At 28.1% G+C, this 26,425-nt stretch overlaps 2 protein-coding genes across 2 annotated transcripts; one reads left to right on the top strand and one right to left on the bottom strand.

Moving 5' to 3' along the window:
* The first annotated feature begins 1,900 nt into the window (after positions 1–1,900).
* LOC112747193 (NDR1/HIN1-like protein 10) lies at positions 1,901–2,759 on the top strand. The gene has a single exon (XM_025795177.3). The coding sequence runs from the start codon at positions 2,006–2,008 to the stop codon at positions 2,639–2,641; it is 636 nt and encodes a 211-aa protein (XP_025650962.1). The 5' UTR covers positions 1,901–2,005; the 3' UTR covers positions 2,642–2,759.
* A 9,220-nt stretch (positions 2,760–11,979) lies between these two features.
* On the bottom strand, positions 11,980–14,407 carry LOC112750902 (uncharacterized). The gene is made up of 7 exons (XM_025799821.3): positions 14,103–14,407; positions 13,841–14,036; positions 13,624–13,694; positions 13,459–13,536; positions 12,717–12,804; positions 12,384–12,439; positions 11,980–12,267 (listed from the first exon to the last, which is right to left on the bottom strand). Exons 1-7 carry the CDS (start codon positions 14,344–14,346, stop codon positions 12,194–12,196), a joined length of 807 nt encoding a protein of 268 aa, XP_025655606.1. The 5' UTR covers positions 14,347–14,407; the 3' UTR covers positions 11,980–12,193.
* Positions 14,408–26,425: the final 12,018 nt, after the last annotated feature.

Genomic DNA, 26,425 nt, shown 5'->3' with positions numbered 1-26,425 from the left:
ATGAGATATCCAAACATAAAATTACTTTTACTTCTCTATAAGATCTTTTAAAAAAAGATAACTCGAAAAAAGATCTTTTCTCAAAAGCTCACCCAAACAAGCCCTAAGAATATAGATTAAAAGTATGAAATTCCTAACAAAAACACTAAGTTACTACCACTATTTAAAGAAATAACAACTAGAAACTACTAAAGATGCATGCATCATGATAATCAGAGTACCCTTTATATTGTTGCTAATCCGATTTTTTATGAACAGATCAAATATTTGGAGGTTGATTGTTATATGGTCCGACAATAAAAAATTCAAGTTAGAGTGATAAAACTTCTCTACATTTCTTCTTCTGGACAGCTAGCTGACATCTTCACCGAATCTTTGTCTCCTCAACCCTTTCATCTTAATCTCACAAGCTCTTCTTGATATTTTTCATCCTCCAACTTACAGGGACGTATTAAACCACTCTTTCATATTAGCCTATAATAACAACAAAGAAGTCTCACACGAATTTATAAATTCAGCCCAATGAAATACATAAATTTAATCATCATTTTAGCTTTTATTGTTTTATTTGCTATTGTCGTATCCTTATTTGTTTTTTATCTTTCATAGACAATAATAAATATATATTTAACTTTATTTTTATAATTTTTTAATAAAAAACACAAAACACAATATTTTTTATTTTTATTTTTTTTTATTCTTTCAGTGTTTTATTACAAAATACCAAAAGATTAACAAACTTACTCATATTATCTATATATATATATATATATATATATATATAGTATGTTCCCTCACAAATTCAATGTACGTTTCTGAATTTGTTCATCAGATTCATGGGATAATAGTGGCATAAGCTAGTGAATACTATTTTATCCCAAATTACTAAATTTCAAAACTGAATTGGGGGAGGATCAAACAAATAACCTTGCTTAATCCCATGATTGCTCCATCAAGTCAACATGGGAGCTTTATTTTGATTATTAATTATTATATATAGTATTTATTAGAAGCTTTAGATAAATTATATTTACATATTTATTTAATTTTATTGTTTTAGAAACTTTTATATATATAATAAAATAGAGATATCAAACTGATTTAGTTATTTTCTAAAATACCCTTTGTATATCATTTATAAATAAAAAAGTTATTTGGCATTTAAATTCAAGATTTTTTAAAATAATTATAAATATCTAATTTATACAAAATAAATCAATAGACATATTGCTTTTTTTTTTTTTTTGTTTATGGTATTATATATTTCAACAGGCCAAAAGACTAGTTTATCACAGCCGAACTCCATTTAAAAGTCTTTCTCTGGCAATGGCGGAGTTACGTTAATGGAAATTAAATGGGACAACTAAATTAATAATTAAAGAGTGCTATAAGGTTAGTTAGTTTTGTGATTTATAGTTATTATTAGTCATCATTAATATTTTAATAATATGAAATTACATCTAATTATGTGAAATTATTCACTTTTTTTATGTTAGTCAAATTTTAATAAAAATACTGATTTCTTAGACTTTCTCTTAATCTTAATAATTTGTACATATTAATGCATATATAAATTAGAATTTAAACTTCTGACACTTGTTTAAGTAGATAAATAAACTAATCACATTACCAATCCAAGTTGATTAATATGAGTAAGTGAACTAATCAATATCTATTTATACTAATTATATATGAATATTTAATTATGACTAAGTCTACCTATTCATACTCTTATTCCACTTTGAGCAGAGCTTTCTTGATGGACAAACCCATTGAAAATAAGAGTTCCTTACTCGGTAATCAAAAGTCAACGCTTCTTCTATATGCTTTGTAACATTATTACAAGGAAATCCCCTAGAAAAATCTCAAGAAATTACACACCATATTCACGTACAATCATAAGCTAAGGTACCCTCTACAAATATATATCCACTAAAATGTTACACCACATTCATCATTAATTATCAATCATTGTTATTAGCTATCACAAATCACCATCATCAACATGTGTTTGAGATCATTCAGGTGCAGTTTTTGCTGCATCTTCGTCACACTCTACACCCTATTCCTGTGCTTCATTCTATCTATATTCCTATTTTGGATAATCATATCTCCATCAATTGTCAAATTCCAAGTAACCAATGCTTCCCTCACTCAATTCAATCTCACCAACAACAACACCACATTGAACTACAAATTCAAAGTCAACATCACAGCAAGAAACCCTAACAACAACGTGGTGGTGTACTATAGGAGGATCACCGCATACGCGTGGTACAAAGACAGGAATTTCGCTGCCGTAAACTTGGCGCCATTTGATCAAGGTCACAAGAACACGACCCTCCTTCAAGAAGCCGTGTTCGAAGGACAAAACTCGATTCGACTCGGCTCAAAGCAAATCGCTGAGTACAACATGGAGAGGAGTGTGGGCATTTTCAATGACTTGGCCGTCGATTTGGATGTTAGAATAAGGGCTAAGTTTGGGAGGTTCAAGAGCAGCCGATTCAATCCACCGGTTGTTCAGTGTCGCCGGCTCAGGGTTCCTTTGATTTCGAATGGTAAACCGCCGGCAGCAACTTTTAGTGTTACAAGGTGCAGAAGTAGTAATTTCTTTCAAGATCGTGATGCCGAAGCCGGATAACCCCCTTAGAAATATAAATATAAGTCTTGAGTATTTGAATTTGCAATTATATATATATAGCATAAACAAATATAAGTATATACTTATAATACCAACAGAAATTCTTTTCTTACATGTATTACTTTGATTTTCTCATCGACTTGTATTCTATTTCATTTTATTACATGAAATTTGTTGTCGAGTTCTTCTAATTTGTCTGTTCCACTATTACTGCTATATAGAAAATGAAATTTACCCTTTTTTTACATGTCTTTTGTATATATTTTTTGTTTTATAATTTAAAAGACAAATTTTTTTTTCGCTTCTTATTTTTAATATAAAAAATAAGAAGTATCTAAGAATGTAAATATATTCATTGTACTATATTTGCGATGGTAACATATATGTAATTATACTTTCATTAGTTAGACATTATTATTAGGATCATAAAAGAAATAAATTCTTTCAAATTTTTTTAAATTACGGTATTGTTTAAAACACAATAACTAAAGTTATTTTATTTAATTTAATATCTATAAGTTTAAACATATAATATATATAATTATATACTTATTATATCTAATATTATATAATTATTCTAGAATAATTATTGAATATTAAATAAAATAATTTTAAATTATTTGAACTATTTTTATCATCTTTCAAATATAATTATTAAATTAATATTGTAAAGTGTATTTTTTATCATATATTTTTAAAATGGGACAAAACAATATAAAAAATATTGTCATAAAAAAATATACTCAACATCATTTGAGAAAATTAAGAAATTCTATTCTCTTAAAAGCCATAACTGATAACACAGCCAAAAATATAGACTAAAGTAAACTATTCCAATATTTTCTTCTGCTCTCAGTCATGGTGTTCCTTATATGGTCTCAATGAATCATTTTCAAAACTTAGATGAAAGTTTGATGTTGACAATTAACGCTGGGGAATGTCAAATAAATATAATATAAGGGTTTATTAGCTAACATGTTAAGAAACAGCAGGTTAATTTAATTATTAAATGATGACATTGCTCCCTCATAGTTTAATTCTCAAATGGGGTTGGAGTTGGCGTAGCGGGATGCGAGCCGGTAAAGCAATGAAAGAAGCAGAAAATTGAAAGAGAGATTGAGGGACGCTGAAAAAGAGAAGAGGACAGGAGATGCTAAAAGAGTTTGAAATTTAAAGGAGAGTAGTTAAAAATTTATTTATAGTTTGTGATGGTTCGAATTTCGAAATATAATACTATTCCAAGAATATGTCATTTTACAACTTAATAATCCGAAATATGTAAGTGATTTTTATTTACCTAATGAGACAGATCAGAGGTAAAGGCATAGAGTCATCAAGGAAGGAATAGGTGGCAGTGATGTTCTTGATGGATAACAAAAGTAGAAAAATATAAGAATAGGATTGGAAATATAAAAAGAAAAAATTGATAAAATTGTAAAAAAAAACAAATAGTATTTTATGCCTAAAATTTATGTCCCAACTTGAATAAAAGACATTGAAAACATATATTGTGTTTTTGTTATCACCGTATAAAATTCATGTTTCTACATACGAACACCATGTGTACAACTCTTTTCATATCTCCTATATACATAGACACCAATCAAATACTAGAAGATAATATTTTAAACAAAAGAAAAAATCTAAATATAATGACAACCAACTTAACGACAAAATAAATTAATCCAATATCAATTAACTAGAAATTAATTTATGGATGGATTAAAAAATGGTGATATGCTGGTATGTTGGTGCATAACGTGTTATGCACAAATGTGAAGCTACCATGATCAGACCTACAAAACGCGAGCTACGTTTTGTGAGAAACAAAAAACAAAATAATTATCCAATGGAAAAACGCAGGCTGCATACGTTTGTCACGGAGAGAGAACCAAATCACAAAACATGTTCTTTGTCCCCTGCATGTATTAGTGTCAATATGCTTGGCTCTATAGGGCTTTAGTCCTACTTTATAGGGCCAAAAGAACAAAAGGCCCTATACTCAATAAGGCCAAATTTTCAAAAAATTTTGCAGGGCCAAAAGCTCTCATGGACCAAATATTATAGGGCTAGTCCATGGATAATCCTCTTTTTTTTGTTGCTTTTTCAATCTCTATTTCAACAATCTCTATCATATTTAAACAATCAAAACTCCATTAACCAGGTCCACAAAATAAACTCTATTTACAAAGTCAAAAAATAAAATAATATTCCAAATCAAATTTTCTAAGTACTCAAACTTTTACTAAATTAGTTTATTCTTGAAAAACTAAAATGATATTCCAAATCAAGTTTTCCAAACAATCAAAATTTTTACTAAACCGGTTTATTCTAATTTTCTATTATATTGACAAAGATGGCCTAAAATATCGGGTACAAAATGCTACTCTAAACTGAACTATATCACCTAAACGATGAAACATACTTAACTAAATCAAGACTTCGATAGCCTCAATGGTTATTTTGAAAAATCAGACTTCAATTCAGAGCCAAGGGTCACCGTTGAGACTTGAGATATATCAAAAGACAACCATGATATAATATAAATAAATAAACTATATACATACATAGCCACATCCTATTACAAGTTTACAACATAATAATAATCCAACTCTGAAGAAAAGGAACGAAGATAGAAACAATAAGTTTAGTAAGCATGCTCTTGGTACTAGGCATGATAGGTGATGACTTTTCAATGGATTACCTAGAAGGTCAGAACACTGCATGAACAAGTGTTAGGGTTGAGCCATTAAAGTGAAACATGCAGCTAGTAGGAGTTGCTCAAAGATTCTTAAGATACCCAGAAGAAGAAGCTAAAAAGAGAGAAACTCAAAAGCTAACAAGTTGGATGAAGAAGACGACGTTAGCGTAAGAAAATTGATGGAATACATGTGGAAATGGCACTGATTCACCAAAATGAATGCTTTTTTTCTTTGCAAAATGAAAACAAGAAGCAATAGAAGAGTAGAAAACTGAAATTGCAGATAAGAAAGAAAGAGAAGGAGAGAAGAAGAAGAAGAAAAAATTTACAGAACGACGAGAACGAGCTACAGAGCAATGATGTTCAATCTGAGAAGCGAGAAGCGAGTTCTGCTCTGCACGGCGGCATCGAGAGGAGAAGAGTAGAAGACAGAGACATGTTTGGGGTTTTTAGAGCTTTTAGGGCCAGCCCTATTTCAATTTTTTTTTTTGGGGCTTCATTAGGGCTAAGGCCTTGTAAGATGTATTTTTGTAATTTTAGAGCTGTGGACTAAAATTAAATTGAAGGGTTTAGGGCCAGCCCTAGGGTCTTGGGTTATATTGACACCGTTACCTGCATGTAGACATGTTTAGCAGGTTGACCACCTTGGAGAGCACCAAACGTAGGTTGCGATTGGCAGGTAAAAGAGACAAATCGCAGGTTGCAATTGTTAGCCACACTTGCTGTATGGATGACACGTGTGCATAAAAAATGGCTGAAGCAGTCTTTATAAACAAAACGCAGACTGGGCTGGGAGTGGAAAAAAACGTTTTCACTTCGTTGAGGGTGGTTTAGAGACTTACAGTGCAGTAGGTTTTGGTGAGGGAGAAAGAAAAAGAAAACGGTGAAGGGTTAGGGTTTGAGAGAGGGAGAATAGAAAAAGGAAAAGTATAGGGAAACAACATAAATCATCCAATTTTTTAAACAACTCTATTTAATAATTACTTTTAAATTTTTTAAATTTAAAATTAAAATAATTAAAACCTAATTAAAAAAACCCTAATTACAAACTGTAGAAACATTTCCTTTCTCTTTTACTCTTGTAGCCGCACAGAAACCTTTCTCCTTCTATCCCTCTCCCACTCCCACTCCCACCCCACAGCCGCATCGTACATACTCTTCTCCGTTGTCATCGTCACCGAACCACCCAGTGCAAATCCCTCTCTGTCCTCCTCAGCCACACCAACCTCTTCTCTCTCCGCAAACCAGACCTTCGCACCAGTTTCTACTTTGTCGCCGCCACAACCCCAGGGCCACCGAACCCTAGCTCCGGCCCCTCTCTCTGTGCCACCCTGTCTCACTCTCCAACATTGAACCAGTAGAACAGCCGAAGCTCCCTGATCTCAGCCAAGCTTCGACGCAACAGAGGACAGCCCCTGTTCCTCCTTCTTCGAGTGAGCTTGAAGACGCACTCTGGCTGTTTCCACCACCGCTGCAACCTCCACCTTTTTCCAAATTTCTTACTCTGTTATTTTGTATAGGTTTTGAACAAACTCAATCTTTTAATTCTTTTATTTCAGTTTAATTTGGTTTAGTTTTTATTAGAATTTCAGTTTTAATTTTCAATAGATTTCATTATTAGTTCAGCTTGGTTTTTTACTTTCTTTTAGTGAAAATAGGGTTTTTGATAGGATTAGCTTAGGTTATTAGGTTTTCAAAAGTGTTTGGATTGAATTTTATTGCTGGAAAAATTACTGTTGAATTCGTTTGAGCTGAAAGCGTTGAAATTGTTGATTTGCTATAACTGTTGCTGGAATTATTTGAAAATAGTTAATTGTATTCATGATTTGCTGTTTTGTGCTGAATTAATGGAGAATTTGCTGTTGAGATTGTGTGAAAATTGTTTGATTGTGTGGAGATTCACTGTTTTACTGTCCATTTTTACGAATATGTTGCTGAAGCTATTGGGTTAATTGTGTTGAGAAATTGCTGACGATTTTGTTGAGAAATTGAAAATATTCTAAGTTTACTGACTGTTTTGTTGAAAAATTGCTGCTGAAAGTGTTTGGAACTATTCTGAGTTTGCTGATTGAATTGATGGAATATGCTGCTGAATTCATTTGAACTGGTTTAATTGACTTTCTATTGAATTAATAGAGGAATTGTTGTTGGCATAGTTTGAATATTGTTGGGTTGTGTAGAGATTTGCTATTTTGCTGGAGTTGTTAAGATTATTTGATCCTGTTAATCCACTATGTTATAGCCGATTTTGCGGAAATATGATTGCTGAATTAATTGGATTATGCTTGAGTATTGCTGTTAATCCACTAGTGATACTCCATCATGCTTTTAGGTTTCTTGGATTTGAATTTCATTTGGTTTGGATTGACTAATTTGTTTGTTGAATTTTGTTTAGGTTCAATTACAATTTCATTTTTGCTGATTCATAGTTGTTGTATATCATTGCTGAAAAGTAATGGGAAGGATGTTGCAGTGAAGATTCTGAAAAGGGACGATGTACAAAGAAAAAATTTCAAATGACTATCAAGCTAGTGAAGAGTCAGATAGATCCATCAGCATAAAAAATATTTAGTGCATCAAAAAGTGTAAAAAATAACGGCCTTGATTCCATTAAATTTGTCATAGCCTCAATGCCAATTCTATTAACAATTTCAAAATGTTTGTTATATTATATTTGGAAGTTGGTATTTCAAATTCCATAAGCAAATCGAATGAAGCTTGTATTCTTGTATGGAATTAATCTTTTCATTATGTTGTTGTTAAAGTAGTTTAGAGAGTTTTTCTTTTTTCACTGTTTTTGTAAGTTACCAAGCTATCATGCAAATAATGATCGCTATTACTTATATGAATACAGGTACATAAACATAATTTTTTCTTCTTCAAAACGATTGGACATTTAAGAAGCAAATACAAATAGATTATATAAGTAATTTTGGATGGTGTATCTTAAACTATTGGACATTTGTATATGAGAACTTCAAAATACAAGATTGATAAAAAAGAATTTTATGATGGAAAACAAGATTGATTATACTACACTCTTAGTGTGATAGCTTCAAAAGTGAAACCAACATGGCATGTTGCTTGGGAAGGTGGTGAAGGAATTTAGAGGTATCCATAACTGTTACACAAGGAAATTTGAAAAATATATAAAGTAACATCTATTTAGTATGAAAAAGGAACATCCTGATGCTTAACAGAAGTAACATCAACTTAGATCTTTGCAAAAATAATCAGGTACCTACATGCAGAAACATGCCGAGTAGGATTTAAAAAGGTCATGTAATTCTTAAAGAAATACAGTCTTCCACATCTACAACACAAGAAAACTCGAAAAATGTATAAAGTAACATCCATTTAGTATGAAAAAGGAACATCCTGATGCTTAACAGAAGTAACATCCACTTAGATCTATACAAAAACAACCAAGTACCTACATGGAGAAACATGCCGAGTAGGATTTAAAAAGAAAAGGCCATACAATTCTTAACAAAATACAAACATCTACAACTACAAAACAAGAAAACTCGAACAATATATAAAGTAACATCCATTTAGTATGCAAAAAGAACATCCTGATGTTTGACAAAAGTAACATCCACTTATCATGAATTTTCTAGGTATCCTTTTTCTTTTGTGGTATGACCTTAAAAACTCCATGTCTTCTGCAATGGATGGCGAAGAAGGAAAAAAGAAAGAGAAGGATAAGTTCCATAGCCGAATCCACATGTGTGTGTGTCTTGATGGTGGCGCGCGATAGTCGGCGGCAAGGCTTTTCAGCAACATAAATCAGGTAATTTTGTAATCTGTGAAGATCTTTGGGTAAGATTTCACACAAGCAGAACTTTCAATACAACTCCACGGAAATATATATAATAACCATACATTGTCGCCATAAAAAATTTACTGAAATCCACCAATTCAAGTAAGGAACAATAGTATTAAAAACAAGAGGCATACACTTTTTGAATGGGATAGAGTTTTAATTTTTTTAGACAAAATCATCCATTATCTAATGACAAGCAATCTCTGTTCGTGCTACAATTTTAAATGCGCATATTCAGAACACCTCTAAATTTAATTAATATTACAACATTCAGCAATTCAGAAAAATTAAACGCCCAAATCACCCTTACAAAACAAAAGGCATGTGAAAAGTGTGCATGCAGAATTCACCAATTTAGAGAACAAACAACAGTACAGAAAACAAACTAAATCATCAATTTTTTGAATCGGAAAGAACAAAATTTTCTTTTAAAAATAAGCTATACAATCTACAATAACAATAACATCCAATCTATAACCGCATCTAATTCAGCATTATTAAACACAAATCAAAGAAAAAAATCTCAATTACTTCTTCCATCCAATATAGGGTTTGAAAAAGAAACAGATATATTCAAACGAGGTAAAAACAGAAACAGGAGACTCACGGTAGGAGGGTGGCGGCGCAGCGGCGGGTAGCACCGCAAGGAGAAAGGTCGGCAACGACGGTGGACACAGATGTCACTCAGAACGCGCGTGGAGGAGCTGACAAAGACGCTGCCCAAAATTGGGTGGAGGCGGCGGGTTGGTCGGCGCGGTGTTGGCGAGGACACAGAGGTCGATCGATGCGGCGGCAGCGACGTTGAACAGAACGGAGCTCGCAAATGGCAGTGGAAGGCTCGGCACTGGTGGCCGTTCCACGTTGGCGGTGACTTCGCCGGCCGATGGCGGCGGCGCAACAGGGATGGCAAGTGAGGGAGGTAGAGAAAAGATTGTGCCGTGAATTTCTGAATGTGAACTTGAAAGGTGAAATATGATGTTAGGGTAACTATTGAGTTTTTTGGGTGTTTCTTTAGTTATTTGGGTTTTTTGTTACTAAGCCCATTTCAGTTGGCTGATAATTGGCAGATATTGAGTTGGTTCCCTAGCAGAATTCATAGAAAAATGGTTCGTGATTTTACTAAACCTGAAAAACACATTATTGAGTATCTGCCTATTTGGATCATCCTCAATGGGTAAGTATATATATATATATATATATATATATATATATATATATATATATATATATATATATATATATATATATATATTATGATGAATAAGTGTATATTTTATGTATTTGTGTTTTAACTAATTATTATTATTATTATTATTATTATTATTATTATTATTATTATTATTATTATTATTGACATTATTGTTATTATTATTGTTATTATCATTTGTGTTTTCGTTATATTTGAGTAATTATTATTATGATTAAGTCTCTGAAAAAAAATTATTATTATAATTAGTATAATGTTAATTTTTTATAATACTATTTAGGATAATAATAATAAATAATTTTATTTTTTAATAATAAATAATACTATTTAATAATGTTTTAATTTTTTATTATTTTGTAATAATTTATTATTTTTTTATGATAAATAATAATAATACTGTTAGTTAAATGAATTATCATTATCTTGTTTTTATTAATTTTTTAATATAATAATAACTGTTATTATTAATATATTATTAACAGAGTATTATTTTTAGAAACTTTGTTATGGTTATTATTATTATTATCATTAGTAACCTTATTATAATTATTATCGTGAGTATTGTTGTTGTTGTTGTTAAAAAAATTATTAATAATTATGAAGTAATATGAATATTTATTATTTTATTTTTTGCAGGCGATTAAAAATTTGTTGTCTAGAAAACTTGATCTGTCGGATACCTTTAACGAGAGAGTTGTGACGACACTAGCATTAATTGGATTTCAACACGTTTCGTAAATAAGCAAAATGAGAGGTCATTCTGCACTCTTAAGTGTCTTGGTGGAACGATGGAGGCCAAAAACCCACATGTTTCACCTTCTATAATCTCACTTTTTTTACCCTTCTAATACCCAAAAAATCTCACAAGTACAAGATACATGAAAGAAAGAAAAATGGAAGTACATGTGAGGGAGCAGAAGCGAGGTACGAGTTACAATTAGTTGCGTTAGCAATTTATATTGCATTTTGCAGAATTTTAAAAAACCTTTCAGCCCAAATAAAACACAACCTACGTTTTACTCCATCCAAAAAAAATTAAATAAGTTCATCTAACAAATGCAACCTGCGTTTTACTTTCAAAAAAAATTTAAAAAATTCCACCTAACAAACGCAACCTGCGTTTTTTGCTTTTATCAAAAACCAAAAGATTTAAAATGCTGTATGCTGAAAAACACAAGTTGCATTTTGTTTACTTTCAAAAACAATAAAATATAAAATGATGAAAAATGAAAAACGTAAGTTGCGCCTCTATTTCATTGCATAACACTATAATCATTTCCATATCAAAAAAAATCAGCCTCAATTAACTCTAACTTAAATCAATCCATGGTACTCTGAATAATATATGACATCATTTTACGGAAATTTGGTTGGAAACTTGATTGAAGAAAAAATTCACCTGACATTATTGTACAAATTAGACTGCTAAAAATGCAATTTTCTTTAGAATTTGACAGGTAACTTGACAGAGAGGCACATTTTCTCATGACAACTAGAATTAGAGACCATGTTATCTATGTTATCTTTTGAATGGATAGACTCTTAAGTCTAAAGTGACGCGTATAATGGACTTGTTTAGTAAAACAACAGAAGACTACGCGAGGGACTTGGAAAGAGTGCTAGTGAGATTCATAGATACACCTTCACATACATGTAGTTCCTCGTAAAGAAATTAATACAGCATAAAAATAAAACGAAATCAAAGGTGTCTCTGGTCTTTACCCTTTAACATGATCATGTCAAATTTTCTACTAGGATACATAGAAAAACTAATAATTGTTGCTTACGTAATACATACGAACGTTACATGGGAATCCCTTATATTTTGTGCTTTCCACTTTTTAGTTCTTCCATTAGTAGATGTGCCACTGATTTGTATCCCATTTCCCGAGCTTTATTTCAGTCAATCAAAGATGAGAAGAAAGACAAACAAGAACAAAAACAAAGATATCATCAACAAAGGAACAGCAATTACAACATAAAGGTAGATTTAAAGATGAAGACAAACCTCTATATATTGCTAAACCGGTTGGAGCTATCTTCCGTTTCCTCAGGCAAATTGAGCTATATACAGTTATAAACCAATTATGGTTAAAAAGAAACAGCATCATAAATCGGATCAAAAGAAAAATGTTACGTGACATTTGATGCGTGAGACACCATACCAACTTGCATATTGATTCAGCATTAGATGGAGTGTAAATCTCATCGAATGTTGAACAATGTGAGTAGGCGAAATCCCCCGCATACCATATATACAAATAACAAAACTTGGATTAAAATATTCTCTTCCATTAGTTATACAAGCTATCCGCATTCTGCATGCATTCAGAAGCTCTACCTGTTGCATACCCAGAAAGGGTTTATTCCTTTTTCTTCTACGCAATGTGGGCACATCCAATCCTTGTTCTTTCTCACTTCCTCCATTTCTAATTCAGAAATATAGTGAACAGTTTCAGACTATCAACAAGAAAGCACTTCATATAAGTTAAAAGCCTATAATGTATCATTTCATTTACCTCCCGATTAAATAGCTTAACATTTAGCAAAGATAGTTCATATTATGACCAAATGATCCAAAAGTTCGATTGTCATTTCATAACATGATACAGGCATGAGACTTCAGAGAAGATGGTGGGTTAATAGTGAAAATGGTCCAGAAAAGTCATGCGTGAATCAATTCCGTCCTCAAAAGATCAGACATTTCAAATTGATCTTTTGAAAGATATAATGGTAAGTTGGATTGGTCCTTCCCTTAAGTAGATAATGACATGTGGCATAAATCATTTTGTGACATATCATTTGTCTATCTAACAGAAAGACCGATTTAATTCACTGTTGTAACTTTCAAGAACCAATTTAAAGTGTCTGACTTTTGAAACCAAATACCCGCACATGATCTTTTAGGAACCATTTTGAACATTAACCTTAAAGATGGTACATAACTACTAGAAGGAAGACCCTAAACTACAATATAGTATTTGAAGCACAATTAAAAGAAATGCAACATTTCTATTAATGCAAGTTTAATTCAAAAAGGCAGTTTTGCTGCCTTATTTTTAGATTAACAACTTGTAACTTACCTTCACCATATCGAACCTTGAGACATGCTCTGCAGAAAACACCATGGCTAGAGTGACAGACAGAACAATCAGTCTTCCCTGAAAGGGAGTACGTTACCAAATTTCTAAGTTAAAAGCATCGTAGAAGAAAAAAAATACAAATTAAAACACCATGCTAAATCTTACCTAGACATGGCTCATCCACATCAAAATTGCCACATCTTTGGCAATCTTCTTCACTGCAGAGTGTCTTTTGCCTGCATTTAAGTCATCATAGAAGATTCTAGAGAAATCAGCAGAAACAAGTAGCTAATGTTTTGTGATTAGGGTTATGCGTTATACATAGTTTGTTTAAAATCCCTAAATTTGATAATCAGAGAATAGTGATCTGGAATTTGAATACCTGCAGAAATGGCAGCATATCCCCAAAGTGGGATTGTAGATACTGCCTCTGCCGTTCCGATTGCAGCGCCTCGGAGAAGCTTCTTCTAGAATCTGAAGCTGTTCAATACTTATTTTAACAAAAGGTGCATTCGCAGGCCTAAACTCCTCCCCCTCCTCTTCTTTCTCTTCCCGATCGATTTCAGTTTCCTCCTTCTCTGTCACAATAATAACAATTGAGTGATTGGAGAAAGAGTAAAGACAGATGCATCAAATAAAACTACCTTGTTTCGGGGAGGGTGGGAGAGTGTTAGTGCGATTGAGTCTTTGAGAGCGGCGCAATGGTGTGAGAGCGAAGAGCTTCTTTTGGTTGGGTTTCTTTGGTTTCGGTTTTGGAGAGTTGTGATGCTTTCTGAGCTCTGAAACGGTTTTGAGAAGCCCAAGAGACTCCAGGCGAGCTTGGTTCTCTAACATGCGAGCGTTTCGAACATTCTCGTACTCGCTTGCTCTTGCTGCCTTCTTCCCCATTATCACCCTTGCTTTTCTTTCTCACTTCCCCAACCTTACTTTTTCACTTTCACCCCACATTTCAAATCTTCTCTGCCATTTCTACTTAGCGGGAAAATCACTACTTTCTCACACCTCCCCCCACTAATCGATTAATTTATTATCATTAATTTTTAATTAACATGTAAGTTGGGGTTTTTTATTTTTATAAATTAAATAAAGGTAATAATTACGAAAATAAATAATTTAAAAAATATTTACCAAAATAAATACCCGTGTATATCTTATTTATAGTGTAAACGAAATATATTATGTACAAGATACATGTATTTTAAAAAAAATAGCAATAATAAAAAAATTAAAAACAATAAAAAATATTAATAATATCAATAATCCAAATTTTTAACATGCAATTAGTATATAAAAAGGTTAGTAGAATAGATTAAAATGAAAATATAGGAAGAGTGAGGTGGATGCACGATAAATAAAACACAAAATTATGAGATAACCGTTTGTCAATTGTTAGGAGATGTTGATGGAGATAGTGGGAAGAAAATTGAAACGGTTATCTTTTACGTTATCTCCTATTATCCACGTATTTCTCACATTATCTCCCACTGTCCATGATAATCTCTTCTACCAACTTTTTTATATACTAATTGCATACTAAAAGTTTGGATTATTGATATTATTAATACTAGAGGCTCAACAGGCACTAACGTGCCTGTTCAGCCGCTTTTCTATTGTTTTTAAGAAATTAATTTTATTTTTCTGTTAATATATTATTTACTTATCAAATTTATTAGATAAATATTTTTTTATTTTAATATTGACGTGATCTTATTTATATCATATTTTGTTGAAATTAAAATTACTATAAAACACTTTAAAATGTTAAATTATAAAACTACACAATAAAGAGGTAATATAAAATCGTCATAGTTTAAAGTTTTAGGTAATATATGAGGTGAAATATTCGATAGAGTAAATTTTTATTCTCAACTATTCTAAAATATACAAAAAGTATTTTCAGAATGATAATGCTTCTATTGTATTTCTTTAAAAATTTTGACTGTCGTCTATTAATTTATAATATTTTTAATTTAATTTTTTAAATTTATTATGACAAAATAACGATATGATGAAGTTTTTATCCGTTAAAATTGCGAAAATATTTAGTGAAAATTAGTTTATTCATTGTACTTTATTTTGTTTTTTTTTTGTGTTTATGTTATATTTCATACATTATTAAATTTTAATTTGATAATTTTTTTATCATCAAGGACTTATTATTTAGTTACTGTAATTTAATTAAGATTTATTTTTCATCACTAAATGATGTTATGTGTATTACGGTTATTGTCATTAAATAATATTAAATAAATATTTGTAGTAACATTTTTTTAGTTTGTACTTAAATTAGTTATTCAATAAAAATTTGTCCGATAACTCATAAAAATATATACAATGTTATCTATATTTTTAATTTGAGGATTTTTAGTTTAGTTACCTATTGACTTATAATATTTAATATAGTATTTTGATATTTTTTAAAAAATTAGAACACATTTTGCCATGACCAAATTTTACTATCTATTAAATTTTTAATTGGATAAAAATTCTATAATAAAAAGGATCCATATAATTTATACAATACATTAATAAATACATGAGATAAAATAAGACATATTTTTGTACTATTTTACAATAGTTGTTATTTTGTGTCTAAGGTAGATCTTTTCTAATTTTACTATTTAATTTTAAAAGATATATGTTGCTACCAAATTTTTTTACAAAGTTATTGTTATTATTAGTCTTATGAATGTATTGCCTATTTAAAATTTATAGTATTTGTTAATTATTTGTTTTATTTTTTTTATTATAGAATTCATAATTTTGTTTAACATTAGGTATTTTATATAGTAGTGCACAATATCAAACCTCTTAATTTATTCAATACAAAAAATATTTTAAATGAATATTATGCGATGAAGATAAAATATTAAAAATATAAGTAGAGTAAGTGAGTACTAACTTCATATTTGCATGGCTTTTAGTATTGTTTGTAACTGGTTCATTATAAGAGATTGATTGAGGCATTGAATTAGTAACAGTGGTGTCTGTCTCGACCTACACTAATACAAAAAAAAAAATACAAACTTAATATGTTTTAGATTATCTTAAAAGAATTAAAAATTAGTTCTCAGAAACCAAATCAAATTGCGTAAATTAAGTTAATTAATTTTGTTAATCTTCTATATTAAGATTTAATGTACAGGCAAAATGACTTAAAACAACGTTATTACATGTTTTGAATATATAGGGTACTAACCAGTTAGGACATCACCACATCTTTTACTTGAACAACTTCATTATAATGTGATTCCAGACCTATATTTTTAAGGAGCAATACAGATAATAAGCATAATTTGAATTCATAAGAGTAAAATTAGTTATCATGATTAAAGTTAACTTTTATATCGCGTATAAAGATGATTTTAATTATTTTAAATTTGTTTAATTTTATTCTGAAACAGAGAATATTTTAAAAATAATATTCTTCTATTATATTTTTTTCAAAGTTTGAATATCGTCCATTAATTTGTGACATTTTTAAATTTATTTTTTTAATTTATTATGATAAATTAACAATATGATGAGTATTTTGTCCGTTAAGATTGCAGAAATATTTTTTAAAAAATAGTTTATTTGTTATACTCTAATTTATCTTTATTTTTTGTGTTTATATTTTAACATTTCACATTAGGAATTTATTGCATATTTAATATTATTAAATTAATATATTTTTTAATAATAAATAATGTTACGTGTCTCATGATTATTATTACTATTGGCTGATATAGTAGCATTTTTTTATAATTGATATTTAAGATAGTTATTCAATAAAAATTGATTCAGTAACTCATAAATATGTAAAGCGTTATCTATGTTTTTAATTTTAGAATTTGAAAATTATTTATCCAATCATTGTTTGTAATATTTAATATAGTATTTAAATTTTTTACAAAATTATGACCCATTTTACTGTGATCAAATTTTGGTATTTGTTAAATTTTTAAATGAAAAATAATTTTATAATGAGAAGGATTAATTTTTATTTATGCCATGTATTTAAATACATGAGATGAAATATCAATATTCTTGTATTCTTCTTCTATCATTATGTTTGTATTTAAGTCAGAATTCTCCTGGTTTTATTTTAAAATTATAAAATATATATATTATTACCAAAATTTTAAAATATGAAAATATATAAATTAAAATAAAAACTAAAAAAATTAAATTAAAGTATATTAAAAATCATTATGTTACATTAATTTAACACAATATATAAATATTATTTTGATAATAAAATTATTATGTTTGACAACTTTTTATAATTATCTTATAACGTAGTATTTTTGTGTTTAAAATGACTTCATTTATTTTTTTAATATGAGAATGCAAATGCATATTTTTTTATTTTTAATATTTTATCCCAAGCATCTATATTAATTTGAAACATAAATATATTTTTTTGTAATAAATTTATAATAAAAGTTTTAGTTAAAGAGTACTCAATACTTCTTTTAATAATTTAGAGCAATAAATTTATTTTCATTTTATAGTTATTACTTTGTAAAATATATTTAATCACTCAAATTAAAAAATACACATGACAAAAAATAAGCGATATGTTAATATTTTTTTCTCTTTATTCTATTTGTTATTATTAGTTTTATGAATACATTGTTTATTTTAATTTTTTAATTATTTATATACTATATGATAAAGATGAAATATTAAAAAATTATTATTTTGTCCACTAAATTTATTTTATGAAATAAATTATGTAAGGATATACGAAGTCTAAAAAAAATTGGACACCAAATTTTAGTAATTTTTTGTATTTTTTATTAAGGAGTGCTCTGTTATATATGTAATTTTTTTTAAGTTAAATAATAAGCATCAGAAATATATAAATAGTGTATATTAATTTAATCAATTTTGTTATAGAATACCAACCAATTATGTTACTATGACGTCTGTTATTTGGACCAACTCCATTATCATGCGCTTTCAATTCTAGATTTTTCAAAGAGTAGAATACAGATATTAAGCAAAAATTGAATTTATAGCCGAAAAAATTAAATTATCATAATACATGTTAAGTTTTATGTTACCTGAAACAAAATGATGATGATGATGATGATGGGTGGCTCTTACCATTTGTCTAATTGTAGTTAATTATGTACTTGACAATGGATTTGGAATAGGAATTATATTAGTTGATATAATATGATTGCTGATTCGTTGAATTTTTCAATTATATTTGTCAGAACATAAGGTAGCAAGACACAAAGAAAAAGAATGATTGCAAGAGCATGATTGAAAGTGAAACAGATATTTAACTCTCTTGAGTAAAGTACGATTGAAGGCGCAGAAGTTTTTGTTATTGAAAGTGAATCGGTATTTAAATTGAGTACGTATTAATAGTTTTTTTTTTATTGAAAGTGAATCAACTTTAAATTCTGTCGTGTCGTGGGTTGAAAGTGAATCAGTTTTAGATCTGTCGTGGGTTAAAGCCAGTTTTTAAAAAAATAAAATAAAATAAAAAGAATTGAGTACGTAGTAGCAGTTTTTTTTATTGAAATCTGTTTTTAAGTCCTGTCATAGGATAAAGCCAATTTTTAATAAAAAGAAAATTGGGATAAAATAAGAAGAAAAGAAAAAATTGGATACCACAATTCCATATCACATCATATATTGGTATAGATAATATTTTTTTTAGTAATTATTCATTAATAAATGTTGCATTAACGATTCTGTTTATTATATTTCAATGTGTTTATTTCAATTAGACTCAATAAATTACCAAAATTTAAACTTGTTATCTTGAACTTCTTCCTTGATCATATAGTTAGAATCGTTTAAGAGAAGATCTTCAGACTATAAAATTTTTAAAGTAAAAGAAAAATACAATAAAACATATTAGAAAACCTAAAAAAATAAAATAATTTTTAAAATAGAATATATATATAAGAAAAATAATAAATTAAAACTTACTTGGCCTATGACATAGAAAAATAAAGAGAACGAAATAATCATGAAAGTTGAAATAACTAAAAATATATAACACAGTTCTTATCTTTAAGACATTTTAATGTAATTAATAAAAAATAATATTATCCAATATAAAATAGATTAAAAATAAGAAAGAGATTAACAAAATCAATTAACATAGTTCTTATCTTAAGTTGACAGATTATTTAAAAAATCAATTAACAAAGTTCGTATCTTACTATATTTATTATATTTATTGTGTTATATGTCAATCTAATAATTAATAAAAAATAATATTTTTTAATATAAAATATATTAAAAATAAAGAAAAAAATTAACAAAATATACGTAGAGATTTTTCATTCTACCATTGGTAAGTATAAATTTTTTTACATCTTTTATATGCCAATCATATGACAATGAATAATATTAAATTAATTAATCTTTTTGCAATAATTTAAAAAATTAGTAAAGGTCAATTTTAGTACTCTTTATAAATAAATGTCAAATTCAATGCTCTACATAATTAATAATTTAGATAGTTTAAGAAATTATAAACATAGACTTTAATAATACGTATCAATTAATAAACATAGACTTTGATAACACGTATCAAACAATGCAAAAAAAATATTGATAAATTTTAATAAATATAGAATATATTTATAGATAAATTTTAGTACTATAGAATATATTTGAGTAGTAGTGCTCGATCTATAATTATACAAAAAAAATACAAACTTTAGATGTAAAAATAGAATAAGATAAAGAGTACTTGTCTTTTGAATTTTGTTTAAAAAATTAAAAATTAGTACTCAAAAATAAAATAAACCGTAAATATAAAATACCAATCACTTGTATTATCATGACGTCTATTATTATTTTTCAAAAAGTACTTGTATTTGGCAATGGAATTGGCATAGAAATTGTATCAACTTCCTTGTCAAATCCTCTCGCGATGATTTGCAGGTATCCCTTTCTTAGTAAATGCATGTCAGAACCAAAAGATAGCAAGATGCAGAAAAAATGATCGACAACAGTGAGAAATATTTATAAGTGGAGCAGTTATTTAATTTCCTCACGATTGCAGCAGTTATTTAATGGGTTAATGACTTTTTTTTAATTATAAACAAAAATATATTATTACTATTTTGTCCATAAATTTAATTTGTAAAATGAATTATTTGAGGACAAATGGTGTCCATAAAAATTGGACACCAAACTCTGGTATTGGCTTTATATAATGGTATAGATTTTTTATTATTTAAAAAAAATTTAAAATACATTGTAAACGAGATATACATGTGTCGCTTCAACCTGTCTTATCTCATTTACAGTGTAAATAAGATAAGAGAGAAGTATTTATTTTGGTAAATATTTTTTAAATTATTTATTTCAGTAATTATTATAATTAATTTATTTATTAAAATAAAAAATTCGTAACTTGGCCGCTCTCTTTCCAAAACAAAAAAAATATATTAATTTACATTAAACAAATTAAACATCCTAAAATCAACCATTTTTATTTATTTGTCTTGTTTCGAAAACTAATTATCAAATTATTATTTTAAAATTTATTATAAGAGAGACGGAATTAGAATAATTATTTAGAAGGACCGTGTTTAATGATTCATTAAAAATATTTTATATTAATATTTTTAATTATAAAATAAAAAAAATAAAATATATAATCTCAATCAAATATACATACAAATAAATAAAAGACATACTACTAACCTTTTATATATAAAATTAAATAAAAGACATACTACTAACCTTATCTTTATTGAGATGTATATACAATATTCATTTATTACATATTTTTTTTTAACAAAATAATTTTATAAGTAAATAAAAATACATATCATAAATAAAGTAAGACAATATCTTTATTGAGATGTATATACAATATTCATTTATTACATATTTTTTTTAACAAAATAATTTTATAAGTAAATAAAAATACATATCATAAATAAAGTAAGACAATAATATATAAAATTTATATATATATATATATATATATATATAATTAAATAAAAGACATACTACTAACCTATCTTTATTGAGATGTATATACAATATTCATTTATTACATATTTTTTTTAACAAAATAATTTTATAAGTAAATAAAAATACATATCATAACTAAAGACAATAATATATAAAGTTGTTATTTACAATTTTGTATCATGAAAAGGTTATTTGACATTTTTTTATTTTTAAAATAATTTATCATTGAACTTGTGTCAAAAATAGCTGCTAATTCCTTTTTTGTATAGATGATTATCTGTAAGAAATTCATCGGTTATCTTATTTCGGAATTTTGTCTTAAAAATTTTCATTACTAAAAAAGCTCTTTTTGTTGTTGTTGTATACACTAATAGAGTCAAAATAAGACATACTAATCTATCAACCATGTGATAAATTCTTGATTTTTTAGTCTCAACTTGTGGCATAATTCAAAAAGTGTGCCAACGTCTTTCAAATAATTTGGTATATCATGATGAAAATATTGCAACTGAGATTTCAAAATATTTAACTCATTAGAAGGAAAGTCAAGAGAATAAACTTCTCTGCTAACTTGCTAATTTCTTCAATGTTAAATGATTTGAAATTGTCTTTAAGATCCAAAGCACAACTCAAAATAAAAAGCTCTACTGTTTACTCATTAAATCTACTATTCAACTCTTGTATCTGAGAGTCAATTGTTGCCAAAAATATATCCATTCAATAATGATGCTCAACTTTCACATTTGGTTGACGAGATCAACCTCTTCCAAAAACATATTGTGCACTCATATTAGGGACTTCAATTTCATGCTTATCACAAAAATAATTAATATTTGCAAGAAAAATGCACTATCCACTATCTCTCAATTGTTGAAGAAGTAATTTCGATGTAGAAATAATATGCATTACATTAAGAATATCTTGAGATTTTTGTTACAGTGCTTGGCAAAAAACATTAGTGATTCCTATAATCTCTTTCGTCAAGTATAAAGTGAAAAAAATTCAAATGACAATAATATTTTACTAACATTATAAGTCTCACCTCGTTGTACATAAGTTGTTCCTTCTTCAATAATAATATTGAAAACAATATTGGTAGCAGTGAACATTTTTACCAAACTGCAAATAGAATTAAAGTGAGAGATTCATCGAGTATCCCCAACTCTTTATAAAGTGTTTACTTGATTCGCATCTTTACCTGTTTCTAATTCATTTTGAGCAACCAAGTCTGCATTTTCAATTGCTTGAACTTCTTATATTTGATTATGTCTTTTTGAAGAAGCACTAACAATAGTGACAATAGAGTTTAATTGAGTAAAAAATTCATGATTCTGAAATACATTTTTTGAAGTTGCAACCAATGCTAATTGTAACCTATGAGCAAAATAATGTACATAATATGCTCGTGGAGAATTTTTAAGAAACAAAACTTGCACCCCGCTTGTTGCTAGCACCATCATACATTTGATTCCTAATATTTTTAACTTGGAGATTATAATGAAAAAGGATAGAAATCAATTCTTTTTTTAAAGTTATTGCACAAGAACATGTAGAATTTTTTTTTTGACATCATTTGAAGTATACTTGCCATATTTTAGAGAATTTTTTAAAATATTCTTTTTCACTCGTTCATTGCAAGATTCCAAAAATTTTAACATTTCCAAAAAATTACCTCTGTTGCTTGAACTTTGGCTTTCATCCTGTCTTTTGTAGATGCAACTTTGAAATGTCAACCACTCAACCATCTAATGCAATCTATAGATACTCCTAGTCGAATTCGATTATTTTCAATCTCTTTTGATGTTTGCTTATAAAAAAGTCTGTCGATATACTGTGATTGTTTCATCAAATCATCACATGATTTTAGCGCCTTATGATAGAATGAGTTGGGACATTTCCAAGATGATTCAAAAGAGCACATTTTTTTCATTATTTATTTTCTTCAAATTTTTGAAATCATTCTCAATAAAAATATTTGAATTTGTGTTGATCGAAAGTTTCTTAGTAAAAAGAAAATAAGGAAAATAATATATGGCATTATCTTCTATAAAATATTCTAACCAAGATGGAAACAATTTAAACCATGAAGTTTGAAAGCGACTGTTTTTTATCATTAGAAAACGGATAGTTATCAAGAATTGGTTGATTTGGCCCAACTTTAACATAAGTCCAACAAATTTCATCTCTTTGATTTGGAGGAAACTTCCAAATCATTGAATCGCATTTCAGGATCTCTTTCCAAATGAAAAATATTCAGTTGATTAGAAAGAAGTCGTGGATGCTTTGAGCTATTCAATGGAGAACTTGAAATAATGAAATTTGATGACCCCTCAAGTATTGAAGTAGTAATAGTAGAAGTATCTTCATTCCCTTGATCTTTTCTTTTAAAAAATGTATCAATGATTTTGAACTTACTCATAATTCAGATGGCCAAATAAGTTCCTATAATTAAAAATAGGATAAAGTATTAAATCGGTCCTCTAAATTTGGACATAATTCTATTTTAGTTCTTAAGATTTAAAGTGTCCTATTTGAATCTAAAAAAGTTTCATTTAACTTCAATATAGTCTCACTATGAGGCCAAAGTTAATAATTAACAGAATGTCTTGTATGACAGTAATACAAGCACAAAATAGATAATTTGGAGAATAAATATAAACTTCAAATGCACAAAATTAACCGTAAATGTATTAACGCTCTTATTTCCGCGAGGAGAATTCTCTTTCTTCTCGCAATTCATTATTTTTGCATCCCTCTAAAAAAATATACTTTCTTTCTAAGATTTTTTCTAAATTCTCTTTTCAGCCACATTTAGGTTTGTGATACATTTATTTATTATTTTATTTTTAATTATGATTATTTATGTTAACTTAATTTATATTTATTAGAATAATTTTATATACTAAATTGAGTAACGCTTATCATGCAAAAAATACTAAATCGACTAGCCCTTTACTAAAAGAAGATACTGACGTAGAACGAATTACGCGTGAAGAAGTTATGGTCGCAATACATGCCTCCAAACAAGAAGTATGTGGTGGCTGACAAATTAGCACTTTCTTCCCTATGCTGGTTAACCTGAGGATAATTTTCTTTATTCTCGCACTTCACATTTTTGTTTCTCTCATATAAAATACATTTTCTTCTTAAGATTTTTTATGAATTCTATCTTCAGCTACATTTTAGTTTATGAGACCTTCATTTATTATTTTATTTTTAATTATGATTAGTTATAGTAACTTAATATATATTTATTAGAATAATTTTATAATTTTATTTTAATAATAATTAATATTTTTTTTTCTATTATCAGCACTTACCATTTCTTTTTCGTACAAGAATTAAGAGTAAACTAGTGTATGAACCCGTGCTCAGCACGAAAAAATTTATAAAAGTAAAAAAAAATTATATGCTTCGGTATTTAAAACAAAAATCTAAAATAATTATTATTTTAAAAAATTTATCAAATTATTATCAAAATCAAAGTTTAACTTAAAAAAAGTGAGTAATGATTATTTTATATTTTTTAAAGTATAAGATATATAATTTAAAATAAAATTAAAATATTTACATTAGAATACTATTTTTTCAAAGACTTCTTTATAAACAACATTGATGGTTGAATTTGCAGACATTCCTACGTGATTCATAAGTAAAACTTTTAAACATCTCTTACTCTTAACTTTTGAAAGTGCCACATATAGTTGGCTATGTGTGTAAAAATTGGTTTGGGCAAGTACAATCCAACATGAGATAAAGTTTGTCTCTGAGACTTATTAATTGTCATGGCAAATGATACTATTATGGAAAACTGTCTTCGTTGGAATCTAACTGGGACGGTTTCATTTGTTGGTACCATATTCATTCTTGGAATCAAAGCAATATGACCAACATTGTTACCCGTTAAGACTTCACATTCTATGACATGATTTCCAAGCTTCCTAACTTGTAGCCTTGTACAATTACAAAGACCACTAGATTATTGGTCAATATTCCTCAGTAACATCACCGGAACACTTTGTGTGTCACCGCTTGGTGGGTGCGTCTTAACAGTCGATAAATTTACATCTTCATAAAGTTGTGCCAAAATAATAGCCACCGAAGCAACAACAGAGAAAGATTGTCCTTTTTGCACCCCAATTATAGTAAAACTTCTTTACAAAAAGTTCAATTTTATTCAATTAAACGTTAGACACTATAGGAAAGAAAAGAATATAATAATGATGATCATCTTTTCTAAATTACCTTTCTGTTAGGCACAATCTGTGGGAACAACAGTGTGATGGAAGCTAATTTTGCGGAACGACTTCAGTTAGATTATTGGTGGGTCCTTGTACACTGGAGTATGCTAGAATTGTAATAAATTTATGTTATATAAATAATTTCCGATGAAGTATACTTTTTGTTAAATATTGGTGTATGAATCATTTGGCAATCATTAATTATACGTACTATTTGTTAACACGGACAGTGGAGTTCTTGTCAATGAGGGATCTGTCTGTAGAGTTAAAGATTTATCTCTGATGTAGAAGGTCTTACATAATTAGGAGGAGTATTTTTCTGTCCAATTCTATGCGAGGCACAGTGTACACCATACATAGATAGTTGCTTCCCTATGAATGAGTAATGAGAAATATATAGAAAATTTTCGTCATTAAACTGATATAAATTAAATTTAGATAAATATGAGTCAATTACAGAGAAAAAAAGTCACCTTTATCCTCACTGAATTGTAAACTGAGAATATTAGATGAGGTACCAGTTTTTCGACACACTGTTCTTTGACTTGTAATAATATGATGCACATTTTTATGTACGTCAAAATTTGTATTATTGTTGTTCTTCGACACCGTTAAGTCAAGAAAAATAAATGAAACACAAATAATAATTATTCAATTAACTAATCTCGTATTTGATTTTATACAATTTTAGTAGTATACTTTCGTAGTTAAAAATTTTTTTTGTATTGACTTAGTTTTATTGAATTATTTTTTAAATTATTAAACTAAATCAATGAGTATTT

The sequence above is a fragment of the Arachis hypogaea genome, chromosome 15, assembly GCF_003086295.3.
Source record: "Arachis hypogaea cultivar Tifrunner chromosome 15, arahy.Tifrunner.gnm2.J5K5, whole genome shotgun sequence".
Lineage (NCBI taxonomy): Eukaryota > Viridiplantae > Streptophyta > Magnoliopsida > Fabales > Fabaceae > Arachis > Arachis hypogaea.
The sequence above is the reverse complement of the archived record's forward strand: the minus strand, read 5'-3'. Positions and strand labels throughout refer to the sequence as shown.